The following is an 18840-nucleotide window of genomic DNA, read 5'->3' as shown; positions in this document are numbered from 1 at the left end:
TGTAATTTTATAGATGTTTTTACACATTTATTTCCATCCATATTACCTTACCCAAAAAACCATTTTTTGTAATAAGGATTGCAAAAGGGAACTACCAAACACATAGACCAAATCTGACATTTCTGATTCTACATATGTGTATACATATATTCATACACATATGTGTAAAGAAAATAATTCGCATGCATAGTTCCCCACAGCTCAGCTCTTCCTGAAGCTAAGTGTGGTGGTTATAATTACAAGCTCTACCTATTCTTCCAGGAACACTTTAATGTCATGATATTAGGCTACTAAACTAACTACAACTGGAAGAAACTTTATCAGTGATCTAGCCAAATCTTCCTTTTTTTTTTTTTAAAGCAGATGAGAAAACTTTAACCAGAGAGGTTAAGTGACACAATTTCATGTCACTCATTCATTTAATAAGTTACAACTTGACCTAACTTTACTAATGAGATGCATTCCTGAAAAGTTATAATAGCTTACTTTATATAGCTCCTTATGGTTCCAAAGGTACTTGTTAGGGCCTCACAATGTGCCTCGTGGTGGGTAGTATAAGTATTATCCCTGTTGTACAGGTGAAGAAACTAAGACTCAGAGAAATTGTGACTTGCCCAAGGTCAAGTGATATTGTTAATGGTGCGGTGACATGGGCAAACTGAAATTTTCTAATTTCCAACTCCAGTGTTCTTTCTAGGTCACCAGGAGTAGAGACAAAAGATGATGGATCTGATTTTATTTTCTAATTGATTTCCCTTGTAATTCTTTACAATTACAGAGATGTCTTCCTGTAGAACAAAATTCTCAAACAGCAGTAATAATAAATTACATTTAATCCTAAATTATAAGACTATGTTGCCTTTGTCATTATAAGAGCATGTAAAAGTCCTTGAGAACACAGACTATTTTTTTCCTGGATCCTTAGCCCAGTGCCTAGCACATAGTAGGTGTTTAATATACTGAACAGACTCTTCCATCAAGACAAAGCTGGTGTATTATAACACCTACAGAGAAGTCTTTCTCTGATTCCCACTGCCCCAACTGCTAGAACCCTGCTTTCCCAAGATACTTTGTATTTAACTACTTCATATTTATCTCTTTTTATTCTGCATATACTTCCATGTGGTACTGGACTCTCTTGTTAGAATATAAGTTTCTTATGTGTAGACACTGAAAATTTAATTGAATGTTTAATTCATTTTATTTGTATATTCAGTGCCTAGCACAAACGACTGCCAAATAATAGACAATTTATGTTTCTTGATTAATCACTTCATAGTCTAGGTCTGCTTATTTCTCCTATATAATTCAGTGGAGAAAAGTTAGATGAAGGAACAGTTGATTTATTAAGTCTCCACTTTGTCATTAAAAACACCGCCATATTAAAATAGGAAATGTACTCAATTGAGGCTTGTAGCTCCATTTCTGTAGCACTTCTGGGTTTCCAAAATACATCCTTCATATATTGTACAGGGTTTCTGATTTCCATTTTATGGATCAGCAAAGTGAACTTCAGCAATAAAGTGATTTGCCCAAGGTCTGTGAGAGCTGAGACTTAAACCCAAATTTCCAAAAGTCTATTGTGTGTTCTACCCCATCTCAGACTCTGTGGGACTTGAATGTTTAAAGCATAAAAAGATTATGCTGTTTCTTCAGGTATTCTTTAGAACTATAATACTATAGTGTTAATCACAGTCAACAAATATTTATTGTAACCCATTATGTGTATAATAACACATTGTGGGATACGTCAAAATGGAGATGAATACATTTGTCCAATTATTTTTTTACCTGAATTTTGTAGCATCACAAAAAATTTGTGATATATCACAAAATTGTGTTTTAGGCCAAAACAAATTCTGGGGATTTGGAATTTAAAAATATTTATTGGATTGGAAATTGAACGCTGTTAAAACCAGTTCTTTCTTTAAAAAAAAATTTTTTTTTTTAAACCCTTATCTTCCGTCTTAGAGTCAATACTGTGTATTGGCTCCAAGGCAGAAGAGTGGTAAGGGTAGGCAATGAGGATCAAGTGACTTGCCCAGGGTCACACAGCTGGGAAGTGTCTGAGGTCAGATTTGAACCCAGGACCTCCCATCTCTAGGCCTGGCTCTCAATCCACTGAGCTACCCAGCTTCTCCCTTTAAATTTTATTTATTTATTTTGTGTATTTGCCCATTGGTTACATGATTCATGATTTTTCCCTCCCCTCTTCCAGAGCTGACAAGCAATTCCACTGGGTTATACATATATTATTGTCCAAAATCCATTTCCATATAATTCATATTTGTAATAGAGTGATCTTTTAAAGCCCAAACCCCAAACATATCCCCATCAAACCACGAGGTCAATCACTGTTTTTCTTCTGTGCAAAACCTGTTCTTTCTTAAAAGGGAGCTCATTTAACAGTGAATAAAAAGGGTACTTGTCTCCTTTTACTTTAAAAATTAAAATCCCGTCATTTTCATTAGAACTTGAGCATAATAGACATTACATAAATACCCTCTAAGTAATTGTTTGGCCAAATATTTCTAGGAGCTAACAATTAATGACAAAGATGGGAGTTTTTGAAGTTTACTCTATTTCCGTAGGTTTTAATTTTTTATTTCCTTGTGCCTTTGAAAAAGCTCAGAATACAAACTGAATTACTGTTTTTATCTATTTGATATATAAAGAATTTGTAAATTCAGTATATTTGAAGCAAGATTGACCTTCTTTGGCTTCTTTAAGAGTCATTTCCCCAAAGCCTCATTTTGACTGCGTGTTAGTTTCCTACATATTTAGTGGACCAGAATTGTCAATTTCATAAACAAATCTGTACAATGTTGGTGAATCTTTTCAAAAATGTTTGACCTAAAAGAATGTTCTAAGTTATTACCAGAAACTTTTTTTACTATATTAACTCGTATCTACCTGCCTCTTGGAGAGAAAGTTATTTACCAGAAACTGAACTATTGAGTCAGCAATAAAAGATTTCTGACAGGCTGAGTCTTAGTAATGCCAGATTTATACCCAGGAAAGCATTTAAAATGTATTCTCTCAGTGAATAGTTATTGATTTGAAGCTTACTAATTTAAAATATTATTGTTCCCTCCCCCAAACAGCTACACTCTACCTCACAGAACATCAACCTGGGACCATCTGGAAATCCTCAGTAGGTTTAATTTATTTCATACTATCCTTTTATTGTTAATTGTGTGTGGGGAACATCTTAATTTTTAAATTATACAGTATTATACATATTTTATAACCACTAGTTGAACTGGAAATCTCAGAAATAATACTTGAGTGAGTATAGTGAATACTTAAGCATACATTGTTTTTGTACTCCATGAATTATTTAATGTTATGCCAAGTTTTAATCCCTGTAGTAATTTTATAGTCTTAACAAATTGGAATTAAACAGAATGTGATTGGCAACATTCTTGTTTCTCTATTTGGAATGGGATAAAATAGCTTAGACTATAATTACACTTTTAGGCTGAATAAAAAGTGCTTTTTCCCTAGGAAACAATGCTCCTCTCTTACCATGAAACTAATAGGTTCATGCTGGGATAATTGGTTGGTTACTTTGGAAGTATTTGTTTAAAAAATAATAAGAGATTTTAATTTTTTTAAACAGAATTTATTAAATTATTTTGGTTATATCGGGGGAAAGGAATAAGCAGTTCTATAGGACCTACTTTGTTCCAGGCAACATACTAAGCAACTTACAAATGTCTTATTTGATCCTCACAACCACCTTAGGAGAGAGGTGCTGTTGTTATCCCCTTTTACAGTTGAGAAAACTGAGGTAAGCAGAGATTAAATGATTTGCCCAGGGTCACAAAGCTAGTATCTGAGGCTATATTTGTACTCAGATCTTCCTGACTCCAGGCCCAGGGCCCTATGGACTATGGTACCACCTAGCTATCTTAGCAACACATTTCCGATTATGTACCTCTACCCTCCCTAAAATTTTTAAAGAAATGGGGGTAGAAAAGCAGACCAGCAAAACCAACTAGCAGATCAGTCATGTTTGACAATGTATCTGGTATCCATGCCCATGGTCCCCCATTTCAGTAACAAAAGGGAAAAATGGATATTCTCAATTCTCACTTGGAGCCAAAAAGTTTGGCCGTTATAATCATACAGTGTTTAGTTTGGTTCTATTGTTTTTTCCATTTACATTGTATTATAGCTATTGTGTATGTTTTTATGGTTCTGCTTACTTCAGTCTTCCTCAGTTCATGTCTCCCTTTCTCTTAATTTTCATTCTTTTTTAATTTCCTCTTTTAATCTACTAATATTTTATTTTTTAATCCAATTAAATGAAAAAACAATTTTTAACTTTTATTTTCTTTAAGTTTGAGCCAAATTGTCACCCTGCCCCCCAAGACTGCAAACTATCTGATATAGATTTTCATGGTTAATAATGTAAATCATCTTTCCATATTAGTCCTTTTTGTGAAAGAAAATTCATAGAAATGAAAGAAAAGAAATAAAATGAAATATACTAGGTCTTGGTTTGCATTCAAATTCCTTCAGTTCTTTCTCTGGAAGCAGATGGCATTTTTCATCATGAACCCTTGAGGATTTTCTTGGATCACCGTTGCTGGGTATAATGAAGTTATTCATATATGTTCATCACACATAATATTGCTGTGGTTGTGTCAGTGATCTCCTGGTTCTGTTCGCCTCACTTTGCTTCTGTTCCTGGAAGTCTTTCTAGGTCTTTCTTAAATTATCCTTCCCTTCATTTCTTATAGCACAGTAGTATTCCATTACATTCCTGTACCACAACTTGTTCAGCCATTCCCCAATTGATGGACATCCCCTCAAGTTTCCAGTTCTTTTCCACCACAAAAAGAGCTGCTATAGGTATTTTTACACAAACAGGTCCTTTCCCCTCTTTTTTAATCTTCTTAGGATTGTGTAAATAGAAATTAGCTCTATCCCATTAATAGTCAAAAATCTACTCAACCCAGGCGTGCTAATGATGTCACTCCCACCTCCCTTAGTGGGGAGGGGAGACGAGTTACCCACACGTGACAATAAGTAACAAATCAAGAATAAGGGACTGCCCTTTGGGCAGTCCAAATCAATGTAGAAACTGCCATTTGTCCATTTGAATTAGAGGTGGACCACAGGAAGTGATGAAAGACACATTCTCTTTAAGTAAGTGAGTGAACTTCCTGTGAGGGCAGTTGTCCTCTGGAACTAGAGGAAGAAGCATCTCCTGAGACCACAGACAGCTTATGCTCTGTATTGTCACGTGGGTAAGTTAGGCTGGCTTCCTTGGCCTAGCTGGGCCAATTCTAAACTCTGCCTATCCGGCTGTTGGGCCTTGCGGCTTACAGCTTCATTTATTTAGACCTCTAACCTCCCTCTTCTCTTTATCCCTACTTACCTTCCTGATTGTAATAAACTCTTCAACCCGATGCTGACTTGGGTCTGATTTAATTACGGAATCAACTTGAATTGTTGATTCCTGGCGGCCACATAATTTTAATATATAGCTAATAACTAAATTTTAATTCTTATTGCTGAGTCAATAGTTATGCATAGTTTTAGAGCTCTTTGGGCATAGTTCCAAATTGCCCTCCAGAATGGTTGGATCAGTTTACAACTCCACCAGCAATGCATTAATGTCCCAATTTTGTCACATCTTCTCCAACATTTTTTTTTTTCTGTCATATTAGCCAATCTGATTGGTGTGAGGTACCTCGGGGTTTTAATCTTCATTTCTCTAATCAAGAGCAATTTAGAGTATTTTTAATGTGATTATATATAGCCGTAATTTCTTCATCTCTTACTCCCTTTTAAAAAATAGTACAATACATTTATAGCCTGTTCTGTTATATAACACTATCATTTGGCATCTACATGGTTTCTGATATGTTGCTACCACAAAATGTACCACCATGAAGGTTTTATATGCCTGGTAGCAGGAGGGTCAAAGAGCATGGCAGTCTTGATGGGTAGAATGTACAGCTTTATCAGCAATGTATGAAAAGATGCTTGATGAGTTAAGTGAACTCCAGCATTACAGTTAAGGGCTTCTCAAATCTTTATTATTTTATTCATAACTATCTATATTACTTTACCCAGTAATGCTATATCATGCTGGGGTAAGAGGGAAGAGAGAAATTTAAAGGAAAAATATTATTTTAAATGGTCATTTTTGTCTGCATATTCATAATTAGATGTTTGAAGAATTACTGATGCATAAATGGTGGGAATTTCCATTCTATGAATTTCCTACACAGATGAAATCATAATTCTGCATCCTCCCAAAGGATTATGAGCCAAAAAAATTTTAAAGTATTATTTGTTTTTTTTTAAATAAATAATCAGTTTAAAGATGTATTCCTCATATCTTTCTTGGGGAACGTAGTTAAATTTTATCTGTCTTCACTTAGTTGTCAAATTGATCCATAAGCACTATGTCAGTCACACACACACACACACACACACACACACACACACACACACACACACCCTACCCATTCAGTAAACTCCAATAGTTCCCCATTATCTTCACAGCCAATTATAAAATTCTCTATTTGCCTTTTAAAGTGCTTCATAACCTGGTCTCTTCCTCACTTTCTAGTCTTCTTATGTCTTACTCTCCTACCACATATTCCATCGTCCAGTGATACTGGACATCTTCTTGTTTCTCGAACAAGATATTATATCTTTTGACTCTTTTTACTGGCTAGAATTTTCTCCCTCCTAATCGCCATCTCCTAGCTTTCTTGGCTTCCTTCAGGCCTCAGCTAAAGTCCCATCTTTTGTAAGAAGTGTTTCTCAGTCTTCTTTAATCTTAGTGCCTCCTTTCTGTCTTCAGTTTGTCTTGTAAATATCTTATTTGCACATAATTCTCCACAATATAGTAGAATTCTCCCTCCTTAGACTGTGAGTACCTTGAGAAAGAGAATTGTGTTTTTTGGGGTTTGGTCGTTTTTGTTTTTTTTTTTCTGTGTTTTTCCTCCGGATCCTGCATACTTAACATGGCTTGGTATACAGTAGGCACTAAATAAATTCTTGATTGATTGCCTTTTTATCTTGAAGTAAGCATCTTCCTAGTATAACTTCAGACCAGGAGGGCTTATAGTTTTGACATTATTCCGGACTCCTCTCTCTTCCTCATCCTATATATTCATTCAGTTGCTCAATTATTGCCATTTCTACCTTCACAATATTAATGGAATCTGATCTCTTCTTTCCACTTAACCAGATACTAGTCACCCAGACCCTCCTACATTGCTGGCAGATTCTCCTATTCATTCAACTACAGTGACTCCTCATTTTCTCTGGGATAAAATTAAAACTCTTCTGTTTAGCTATTTTTTCCATTTAAAATTTTTTTCACATTATTTAATTTTTTCTTTTAGAATATTTTCCATGGTTATGTGATTCATGTTCTCTCCCTCCTCTCTTCCCTTCCCTTCCCCATCCCAGAGCTGACAAGCAATTCCACTGGTTTATACATATCTTATTACTCAAAACCTATTTCCGTGTTATTCATATTTGTTATAAAGTAAACTTTTAAAAACCACAACCCCAAATCATATACCCATATAACCGAATGATAAATCACATATTTCTCTTATGCATTTATCCTCCCATAGTTCTTTGTCTAGATGTGGATAGCATTCTTTTTTCTAAGTTCCATGGGATGGTTCTTGATTATTGCATTGCTATTAGTAGCAGAGTCTGTTAACATCTGTTTAGCTTCCTATGCAGCCCTGTCACAACCTGTCTTTCCAGCCTCACAGGACCTTCTTCCTCATCCCACACTCATGAAGGAACCAGCTCTATGCAAGCGCCTTTCTGCTGGCCATTCTGCACATCTTAAATACATTGTTTTCTTCCTTCCTCTTCATAGGATCCTTCTCTCTCTCTCTCTCTCTCTCTCTCTCTCTCTCTCTNAATTTCCCCCCTCACATCCTCAACCCTATTCAGGTATTTCCAAAGAAATCTGATCTGACTGCGGATCTTGCAAAAGGGGTGGTTTATTGTATCAGGTTCAAGGAAGGGTTAGGATAATGGGATCAGGAAACCCTATTCTAACACACAGGAAGTTTGGAGTCTCTTTGGTCCAGCCAAGCCGATGGCTGTGGCTTCAAACATTCTTCTTTCTTCCTCTATTCTGACAACTAACCTAATCTAATGATGGGTTGCAAGTGTCTCTCTTTAGTAGGCAAAGGGAGGGAAAAATGTCTTCAGGCTGTCTCAGCGAGCTTTCTGGGTTGAAACCCCTCTAGCTGCTATAGATGTTTAGTCAGCCTCTTTGTGGTTATTTTTTTTTTTTAATTTTAAACCCTTAACTTCTGTGTATTGACTTATAGGTGGAAGAGTGGTAAGGGTAGGCAATGGAGGTCAAGTGACTTTCCCAGGGTCACACAGCTGGGAAGTGGCTGAGACCAGATTTGAACCTAGGACCTCCCGTCTCTAGGCCTGGTTCTCAATCCACTGAGCTACCCAGCTGCCCCCCTTCTCTCTTTTTAAGATCAGCTCAAGCACCATCTTCTACGTGATGCCTTTCCTGTCCTCCCTCTTAACTACCTTGTGTTTAACTACTTTGTATAATTACAGTTTTATGTATTAACTTTATATCTATTATATATGTGTTTCTGATGTATCTGCTATCTTTTGTATTAGAACATACGCTCCTTGCTTGTAAAGATTTCATTCTTTATACATGTATCCACTATCTGGTAGAGTGCCATACTATAGTACATAGTAAGTGTAGGCAAAGCTTGGCACAAGGAGGAGATTTTTGGAATGTTGCAAGGAAGCTTGAAGGGCAGGAGTGACAGTAGGAAGGAGCAACAGAAGCTTGTGGGAAATAAAACTGGAGGAGGGACTTGGTCTCTAGACTCGGTGCTAGATGGAGGACTTATAATCACCTCGGGATTTAATATTCGGATACCTGAGGCTTTCCCAGTCTTTCCCTTGTGCCTTGAAGACCTGAATGTGTTCCTGTTTTCTCCTCAATAACCACAAAGAGGGGGGCAGCTGGGTAGCTCAGTGGATTGAGAACCAGGCCTAGAGACGGGAGGTCCTAGGTTCAAATCTGGTCTCAGCCACTTCCCAGCTGTGTGACCCTGGGAAAGTCACTTGACCTCCATTGCCTACCCTTACCACTCTTCCACCTATAAGTCAATACACAGAAGTTAAGGGTTTAAAATTAAAAAAAAAAATAACCACAAAGAGGCTGACTAAACATCTATAGCAGCTAGAGGGGTTTCAACCCAGAAAGCTCGCTGAGACAGCCTGAAGACATTTTTCCCTCCCTTTGCCTACTAAAGAGAGACACTTGCAACCCATCATTAGATTAGGTTAGTTGTCAGAATAGAGGAAGAAAGAAGAATGTTTGAAGCCACAGCCATCGGCTTGGCTGGACCAAAGAGACTCCAAACTTCCTGTGTGTTAGAATAGGGTTTCCTGATCCCATTATCCTAACCCTTCCTTGAACCTGATACAATAAACCACCCCTTTTGCAAGATCCGCAGTCAGATCAGATTTCTTTGGAAATACCTGAATAGGGTTGAGGATGTGAGGGGGGAAATTTGGGGAGACAACCCTCATAAGCTTCGGTTAAGTCAAACCTGAAGCTGTCCACCATTATTGTCTCCCTGACAGTGAGCTGGGTTCAGTGGGGACTTTTAGGGGGCCAGGCCTTTCGTTAAGCCCCAGCAAACCATCTAATACCACACCCCTGAAAAGTCCTTTATCTGAATACTGTTCTTGTCCATCCCTGTTCTCAATACCATCACAGAGATAATCCCCTTGAAGTCCTCAGAGTAAAAGAGCAGGGTAACCCAACTAGTCTTAACACACAATAACATCTTTGTGGGTTCTCCCTCAATCATTTTTAACATAAGAAATACTTGATTAGAGGACTGGTTGGTATCTTTTCATTCTTCATGATATATTTTAAAATAAATGTAAATACATGTTTACTTTTTGTTTTGTTTTTATATCGCCTCAGTTTCTCTGTTTTCCTCTCTCCCTCACTCCCAGCCCAGAGTGCCATCTCTTGTATAACAAGGCAATTTTTTTAAAGATAGAGAAAAAAATTTTAGACAACAAATAAATGCACTGAAAAATTTTGGACAACAAATAAATGCACTGAAAAAATTTGGCATTACATGCAATGTTCTGTACTCATGTACCCTCATATCTCTGCAAAAAAAAGCAGGAGATGGGGGCATCTCTCCCCATATTCTTATTTGGGAACAGACTTTTTCTTTTTAACTTTACATTTGATTTCTATTGTTTTGTGGTTGTTCTTCCCATTTATGTCACGTAATAAAGTGAAATTTCACATTTTTCCAAGGGACAGGGCATTTTAGCAATTCTAAAATTTTCTGGGTTTTGTCAATTGAGAGACATTCTTACCTGTTTTATAAATAGTTGAAACCATTAAGCTGTAATATTCAGTGCTAGTATGCTACTCACAAAACAAAGAAACTAGAACAGTCTTAGCATTATTCTTAATGATATTAATAATCTAGTTTACCTGTGTCTTTATTTGTTTCAGTGCCAAACCAACAGATTTTGATTTCCTTAAAGTTATTGGAAAAGGCAGCTTTGGTAAGGTAAGTGTCTCTATTTTCTTAATCAGTACATTTATTTAACAAAAATTTAAATGAGTAACTTCTTGGTGTTGTTTTTTTTTAATTTTGTGGGACATGGAATTTTATAAGATACAGGTTGTTTGTTTTTTTTTTTCTTGCAAGATACAGTTTAATAGGAAAGATAAGATATAGGCCAATATCTCTGACATAAGGCACTGTGTCACTGTGCTATAGAACAGTAGAGGTTCTTAGAAAGAAAGTAAAAGAAAATACTTCTAACAAGGCTGATTAGGGGAAATCATTGCTGAAGAGGTACTCCTTGAAAAAAAGAAAAGTGGTTAAGACAAGCTTCAAATGACTACATGATTTAAACATAAAAGATGACATCATAGACAAACTAGAGAACATGGAAGAAATTACCTGTCAGATCTGCAGATTAGGAAGAGAACATAAAAAAGCATGAGCAAGAAAAAAATCAGGGCGACAGGAAGTAAAAGGTACAATCTTGATTACATAAAATTTTTAAAGTTCATGCTTAGGCAAAACCAATACATCTGATATTAGAAGAGAAATAAAATCAGGGGTGAAATCTTGCAGCAAGTTTCTCTGATAAAAGTCTCATTTTTTTAAGTCATATGGGGAAAAAATATTTAAAAGACATATGAAGAACTGACTCAAATTTATACAAATAAGAGTAGACCTAGAGACGGGAGGTCCTAGGTTCAAATCTGGCCTCAGACACTTTCTAGTGTGAACCTGAGCTAGTCACTTAACTAATGCCCATTGCCTAGCCCTTATCACTCTTCTCCCTTGGAGCCAATACACAATATTGACTCCAAGATGGAAGGTAAGGGTTTAAAAAAAAAAAATAAGAGCCATTCCCTAATGGATAAATAGTCAAAGAATGTTAGTAGACAGTTTTCAGAGAACAAAACCCAAGTTTTGAAAAGCCATATTAAAAAAAAAAAATTCTAAATCACTAATAATTCTTAAAATGCAAATGAAACAACTCTGAAGTACCACTTCACACTCATCATTGGCAAAGTTGACAGAAAGGGAAAATGACAAATGTTAAAGGGGCCGTGGGAAAACAGGTACATTAATGCATTGGCAGTAGAACTGTAAACTCGTCCAACTATTCTAAAGAGCAGTTTGGAAATATGCCCAACAGACTATTAAACTGTACATACTGCTTTGATCTAGCAATTCTGCCACTGGGTCTGTTCCCCTAAAGAGATCAAAGAAAGACAAAAAGGATCCATCTGAACAAAGATAATTATAGCAGTTCTTTTTGTAGTGGCAAAGGAATTGGAAATTGAGTTGGTGTCTGTCAATTGGGTAAAGACCAAACAAACTATAATATATGAATATATTGGAAAACTCTTGGGCCATAGGGAAATGATGAAGGGGATGGTTTCAGAAAAACTTAGGGAAATGTATCAACTGATATATTGAGTGAAGGGAGCATTATCAAGGGAACAATTTATACAATTACAATATTGTAAGGACAGATAGCTTTGAAAGACTTGGGAATGCTGATCAACACAAAGACTAGTCACAATTCCAGAGGACTCATAATGAAGTTTACTCCCTACCTCAGAGAGGTGATGAATTCCCAGTGCAGAGGCTTTTTTGTGGGGAGGAGACAAATATGACCAATGGAAGGGTTTGTTTTCCTTAAATCTATGAGGTTGTAAAAACAGTTTTGTTTTTCTTATTTTCCCATGCAGGGTAGGGTTAGGGAAAGAGGGAAAGAAGAGAATGTGGACCTGAAAATAAAACAAAATGAAGTTGAATTGAATTAAATTTAGATCAAATTTTTAAAAAAGATGAGTTTACATTAGAAAACCTGAATTTTCATTCCAGTTGTTAGTATCAACATAAAAATAAAATTTCATACATATATGTAGTATTCTACTTAAATATGTTTGAAACAAGATAAAATGGTCCTGGATCTCTGACATTTAGGATATTTATATACTAGACTGTACTACTGACAACATGCATATACAATTAGACACAATTGACCATATTTACCTTTGGCATTTGGATGGAACTTAAATTGAGAAGTGCTTAGAAACTAATGAAACGGAAGGAAAAAAATACTACCAAATGTGGATGAAAAGAAAACTATATAAAGAAAAACAAACACAAAAATAAAAGAATTTGGTTAAAGAACATAAAATAAAAATCTGAGTCATCATAATCTGATATTGAATAAGTAACAAAGTGTTAATTCTAAATTTTGCTTCATTGCTCAACTTGGCCAGTGAATATACACACATGCCTCAGTTTACTGACCAATTAATTCCTTTTGTAATTAGATGCATTCTACTTTCTGCTTCTAGTTCTATTGAATTTACTCATCCAATGAAGTTTTATTTTCATTCTTGTTCTTCTTGACACATCTGACATTGCAATTTATTCTTTCTTCTTTTTTGACTTTCATCACAAATACTATCCTGGTTCCTTTTCCTAGATCCTATTTCCTTTTTTACTATCTCCTTCCCTGGCTTCTGATTTTCATAAACAAAAAGTAAAGAGAACATAGTCTACAACTCCAGATAAATAAGTTTGACCCAAATTCCTGGCCACATTCTAAAAGGTATTACCAAAGAAATCAAGTAAAGGAAGTTGTAATCACAAAAAGTTAACTTGATTTCATCAAGACTCAGTTTGCTATGGACATCTTGGTTGCACAGTGGTTAGAATGCTAGGTCTAGAGTCAGAAAGACTTATCCCAACTCTGTGACCTTGGGCAAGTCACTTAACCCTGTTGCCCTCAGTTTTCTCATCTGGAAGATGAGCTAGAGAAGGAAATGACAAACCACTCTATTATCTTTGCCAGAAAAACCCCAAATGGGGTCACAAAGAGTTGGACATGACTAAACAGACAGGTATGCTTCTATTAAACCTTTTTTCCTAATTTCCTTATTTTCTTTTCTAAATTTTAGCAAAGCAGTTAATAAAGTCACTCATGTTTTCTTACAGAAAAGGAGAGGTTTAGGCTAATCATTAACAAGTTAGATGAATTTAGAAGTGGTCGAATGGCCAGATCCAGTATAGTTATTAAGAGTTTAATGTTAACTTGGAAGGAGGTCTCCATTAGCGTGCCTCAGGGATCTAAGGCTGGCACTGTTTTTTAACATTTTGATCAAAGACTTGGAAAAGGATTAAATTTTCAGATGTCACAAAACTAGATGCCCTAGAAGACAGAGTCAGAACTCAAAAATATCTTGGCGGGCTAGAACACTGGACCAAATTGAATGAGATGAAAGGTAATAACGAACTATATGTTTTTATGGCATAGCTTTGGAACATAACCATTATTTCTAGCATTGTTTTCATGGGGAAATTGGTTCCAAGTTCCAAAAACCCAACATGCAAATGAGCTTTTAAGATATTTTCTCTTTTTATTATCAATTTAACAAACATGAACTTTACCATGTATAAAGAACAGAAAAAGTGTGCCTGTGAAACTGAATTTTTATTATGTATGTGTTGGGGTTTTTTTATTTGTTTTTTTTTTCCTAGATTGTATCACCTACTATCCTGTTTGTTTGTATCTCTTTCTAAACTTCTTTCTGACCTCTTGGGGAGTTTAAAAATCTTCGTTGATGATCCTTCTTCCTTTTTTTTCCATTACTATTACTATGTCTCACTGCACTGCCACCATGAGAACTCTCTCTCCCCCAAAATAAAAGCCCTCATTTATATAAAGATATAATTTAGATATAATAAAGATATAATTTATATAAAGGTATAATCGAGCAAAAACAATTCACAGATTGGTCACATCTGAAAATGTTTATCTCAGTTTATACCTCTAGCCCAACACCATTCTGCCAAGAAGAGGGAAGTATGCTTTCCCCATCAGTCTTCTAGAGTCATATTTGGTCATTGCACTGATCAGAGCCCTTACAAATGAGCTTTTGAAGTATTCCAGGATTGATGGTAGAGGAAAGATCACTGTTCCCTTTACCACTAATTAGCTCTGTAACCTTATTCTCTAAGAGACAAAGGGCAAACTGAAAAACACATTTGTTCTCAAGGAGCTCACATAAAGGTGAATAAAAAACTGAAAAATAATAATTAGGGTTTATAGAAGGGGAAACTAAAACCCAGAGAGATTAGAAGTGGTTCATCTAATAAAGGTCACTTAGCTAGGCACCGGGGCAGAATTGGGGCTTGGGTTCCATCCTCTTCCTCGGTTGCCAGCATTCTCCCACAGGCCAGTGCTGCCTCTACTCCTCCTTTCTTTCTGTTTGCCTCTCTTTGCCCTCCTCCAGCCAAGGGTGTGTAGTGTGGTTAAATACTATGCTGTGCCACTACCTGCAGCAGAATGCTGCTCCTGGGTGAGGTGCTGAAGCCGCAAACGCAAGCTTGAAAGAAAAACCTTGTAAAAGATATGTTTATATCTTTTACATGTTCATCATCTCCCTCTCCATGTCTCTCAAATACAAATCCTCAATAAGGCTTTTAGAAGCTTCAGTATAGTTCTAAAAGGTGCTTTTAGGAATTCGCTAAAGGAAAGAATTTGCTAAATTTGCTAAAGGAAAGAAAAATTTTAGGTATTCTAAGTTCTAGTTAACTTTGTCATTTATTTTTAGTAAGTGAAGGTAAGATTGTGCTATATTTACAAATAGAAAAGTCATGTAGTCCCTGACCACTGACTAGGAGCTCACATTCTAATGGTGGAAACAACACATGGAAGATCTCAGTTGCCTGTCAAATACAAAAGGTCCAGACCATGGAACCTTAGGGTACATTGACAAAGCAGATATTAATGCCTCATGTCCACCAGTAAGATTAATTGTTATTAACAAAATATTAAATATTATAATTATTCTTTTATTTTGAAATGTGACAGGTTCTTCTTGCAAAAAGGAAACTAGATGGAAAATTTTATGCTGTCAAAGTGTTGCAGAAAAAAATTGTTCTGAAGAGGAAAGAGGTAAATTAAAAGACCAGGATGTTGTCATTTTCAACTAACTGAAATAGGTTTCTTCGTGTATGTTATAAGTTGATGCTTTCCATTTTTTCCAGCAAAAACATATTATGGCTGAACGTAATGTGCTCTTGAAAAATGTGAAGCATCCATTTTTGGTTGGATTACATTATTCATTCCAGACAACTGAAAAGCTTTATTTTGTTCTGGATTTTGTAAATGGAGGGGAGGTAAGTTTTGCATTTGTTCTTTACTCTTTTGGTAGCATTCCTAAACACTATGCTCTAAATAAAAAGTGTGTTTTTCTATGTATTATCTACATTCTTGTTTCTAGGTTATCTTTATCAATTATTATTATTAAGTTTGTAAAAAGAGAGAAAAACAGTTCAACAAAGCCAACCAACCATATCTACAAAGGGAGGGAGGAACGTTTTTTCGTATCTTCTTTCTGGAGCCAAGTTTGGCCAAGATAACTTTCTTGTAAAAATAATACCAATAGGCAGCCCTTGTAATTATAAAATGTATATTACTTTCCACTTTGATCTTAACATGGATTTTTTTTAAATTGACAGCTATTCTTTCACTTGCAAAGAGAACGGTCCTTTCCAGAACACAGAGCCAGATTTTATGCTGCAGAAATTGCCAGTGCTTTGGGCTACTTGCATTCTATAAAAATAGTATATAGGTAAATTTCATAAATGTTGCTAATAATTAATATCATTTGACATCTGATATCTTAGTTAACTTAAGGGTCTCCTTTATCTTTTGGTACAGAGACTTGAAACCAGAAAACATTCTTTTGGACTCAATAGTAAGGGTTTTTTTTTTATCTTCTCATAAGTAAATTTTCAAAATTCTGTTAAAATGTATTTGTGTTCTTTATATGTGCATCATTATAACTAATGTTCTATACTTGACAGGGACATGTTGTTTTAACAGATTTTGGGTTATGTAAAGAAGGGATTGCTATATCTGACACAACTACAACATTTTGTGGGACACCAGAGGTAAGAAAAATGTGTAGTGATATTTTAATCCTTAGTGTATAAAATGCTACTAATATGAAATCACAAGTTGCATATGAAAAACCCCATGTGAAAGAAATAAAATGTAGTAAAAACTATTTATCTGACTAGAAGTCGTTTTTCTTTTAGATTTTAATTGATTCCCTTTGTTAAAAGTATAAACTATATTTCCTATTATATTCCATTCCCCTCCCAGTAACAAAGAATAAAACAGAGAAGTAGCTTAGCAAAACTAACCAACAACACATCCAAAAAGTCTATAGTATTCTGTACTCATAGTGCCTTTGTGCTTTCCATTTACCTTGTCGTAGTCATTGTCTGTGTGGCTATCCTCCTCCTGTTCACTTCCCTTTGCATCAATTAGCAGTCACTGCTGTTAACCAGCCCTTCTAGTGTTGTAGTAGTTCCATCATAATGATGATCCTGGATGAATGAATAGATCAGTAATAAAGCATTTATTAAGCTCTTAATGTATATTCTAGGGCTGTTGGGGAGGCTCAGATGATTGACATTTGCAAAACCTTAAGCCCTGGGGATACAAGTACAACAAGCTGAAAATACACTTTCCTATATACAATTCTTTATAACAAAACATTAATTCTGGCCATGTATACATTTTCTAATACAGTAATCATGAAATAATCCATAAAATGCAGTCCACAAAAGAAAATCGACACCGGTAAAACATTTGTTCTCTCTAGTAATTCCCTAGAATTGTGACCTTTGGTTTCAGACAATATTAACTTTTTATAGCGTATGAAATCTCTAGTAATATAAACTCGTTCAATCATTTCAGTCATGTCTGACTCTCATTGCTCCATTTGGAGTTTTCTGGGCAAAGATACTGAAGTGGTTTGCCATTTCCTTCTCCAGCTCATTTTATAAATGAAAATGAAACAAACAGGATAAGTGACTTGCCCAAGGTCACACAACTAGTGTCTGAGGCCAGATTTGAACTTGGTCTTCCTGGCTCTAGGCCCAACACTCTGTCCACCAAGCCATGTAGCTGCCCTGTACACAACTATAAATACAGCAAATAAAATTCTTAAAACGTAAACATTTTTTGTCCTGAATCTTACCTTCCCCCATGTCAGACAGTGGTGTGAGGGCATTGTACCTCTGATACCTGAAGGCCTCTGCTTCATAGCTACCACACAAGCCCAGTTCTGATGAAAATGGGCCTCAGGCGGACGGGGAGCCCTTTCCTTCAGGGGCTACCAAAAGTGAAGCACAGAACTGTCGAGGATGGGCTGGGTAAAGCAAGTAAGACAGGGAAAGCTTTAGAACTCCACAGAGGAGAACAAGATAGGGTGGTCTGCAGCGGGCCGGAGCCCTGACTCCAGGGGAAGTCTCTGGGGAAGGACTCCCCAGAGCGGGGCGGCCTCAGCTTGGCAGGGCTCAACCAGAGCAGAGACAGGCTGTGCACAGAGCCCTTAGGAAGCTGTTGCACTGATAAGATGAGAGGTTTTGAGGGCTTGAGCTCAGGGAGAGCCAAGGAAGGCCTGGAGGCTCCGCTCCCTCGGGGCAGACCGTGGGTGTCTACCCCAGTGCAGCATGAAGGAGGGCAGCCAGGGATCTCAGATACTTCCCAGCTGGTTGGCCCTCAGCAAGTCATTTCACCCTGTTTGCCTCAGTTTCCTCATCTATGAAATGATCAGGAGAAGGAAATGGCAGACCACTCCAGGATCTTTGCCAAGAAAGCCCCAAACAGGGTCACAAAGAGTCAGACGTGACTGAAACAGCTGAACAACAGCACGCACGTGGTAAGTCTAACAATTTAGTCAGGACCCCCATGGCAGGGGGATCAGGAAAGGCTCCATGGAGGAGAGAGCAGTTGAATCGAGCTTAGAAGGCCAGGGATTCTAACAGAGCAAAAAAAGAGCAGAAGCTACTACGGAGCCCGTATAAGTGCTTATTGACCGATGTACATAAATATTGTATGAGGGGAAAACAGTGTATATGATGAAGAAAAGCCAAGAAAAATGTCATGAGAAATCTGAAAAGATCATTTTTACCTGAGGGGCAAAGGGAGAAGCAGGGGAAATGTCACAGAAGCAGGAAACAGTTTTAGGGCCGCCTGAAGTTGGGCATTGAGGAAAAGATTATCAACAGATTGCAATCAGGAGGGGAAATATTCCAAACATAGATGGCAGCAGCCATCAGAACTGTAAAGGGCAAGGACCTGCATCATTTTCTATAGCTATCACATTGACTACAGAAGCAAAGCTAGATTGTATGTTGGAGAGGATCTTGTGTTTATTTTGTTAGTAAAGGGAGCCACTTAGAGTAGAGAAATGTG

At 36.6% G+C, this 18840-nt stretch overlaps 1 protein-coding gene across 2 annotated transcripts in view; it reads left to right on the top strand.

Moving 5' to 3' along the window:
* LOC123238765 (serine/threonine-protein kinase Sgk3) overlaps nucleotides 1-18840 on the top strand; it is a 75484-nt gene that overhangs the window by 35703 nt on the left and 20941 nt on the right. For both annotated transcript variants that reach the window (XM_044665981.1, XM_044665972.1), the window contains exons 6-12: nucleotides 3105-3154; nucleotides 10532-10589; nucleotides 15439-15522; nucleotides 15615-15746; nucleotides 16089-16201; nucleotides 16291-16327; nucleotides 16437-16523. In XM_044665981.1, coding sequence (XP_044521916.1) covers nucleotides 3105-3154; nucleotides 10532-10589; nucleotides 15439-15522; nucleotides 15615-15746; nucleotides 16089-16201; nucleotides 16291-16327; nucleotides 16437-16523 — 561 coding nt within the window. The remainder of the gene's footprint in view (nucleotides 1-3104; nucleotides 3155-10531; nucleotides 10590-15438; nucleotides 15523-15614; nucleotides 15747-16088; nucleotides 16202-16290; nucleotides 16328-16436; nucleotides 16524-18840) is intronic.

Source organism: Gracilinanus agilis, chromosome 1, assembly GCF_016433145.1.
Source record: "Gracilinanus agilis isolate LMUSP501 chromosome 1, AgileGrace, whole genome shotgun sequence".
Lineage (NCBI taxonomy): Eukaryota > Metazoa > Chordata > Mammalia > Didelphimorphia > Didelphidae > Gracilinanus > Gracilinanus agilis.
This window is presented reverse-complemented; position numbering and strand designations above follow the sequence as displayed.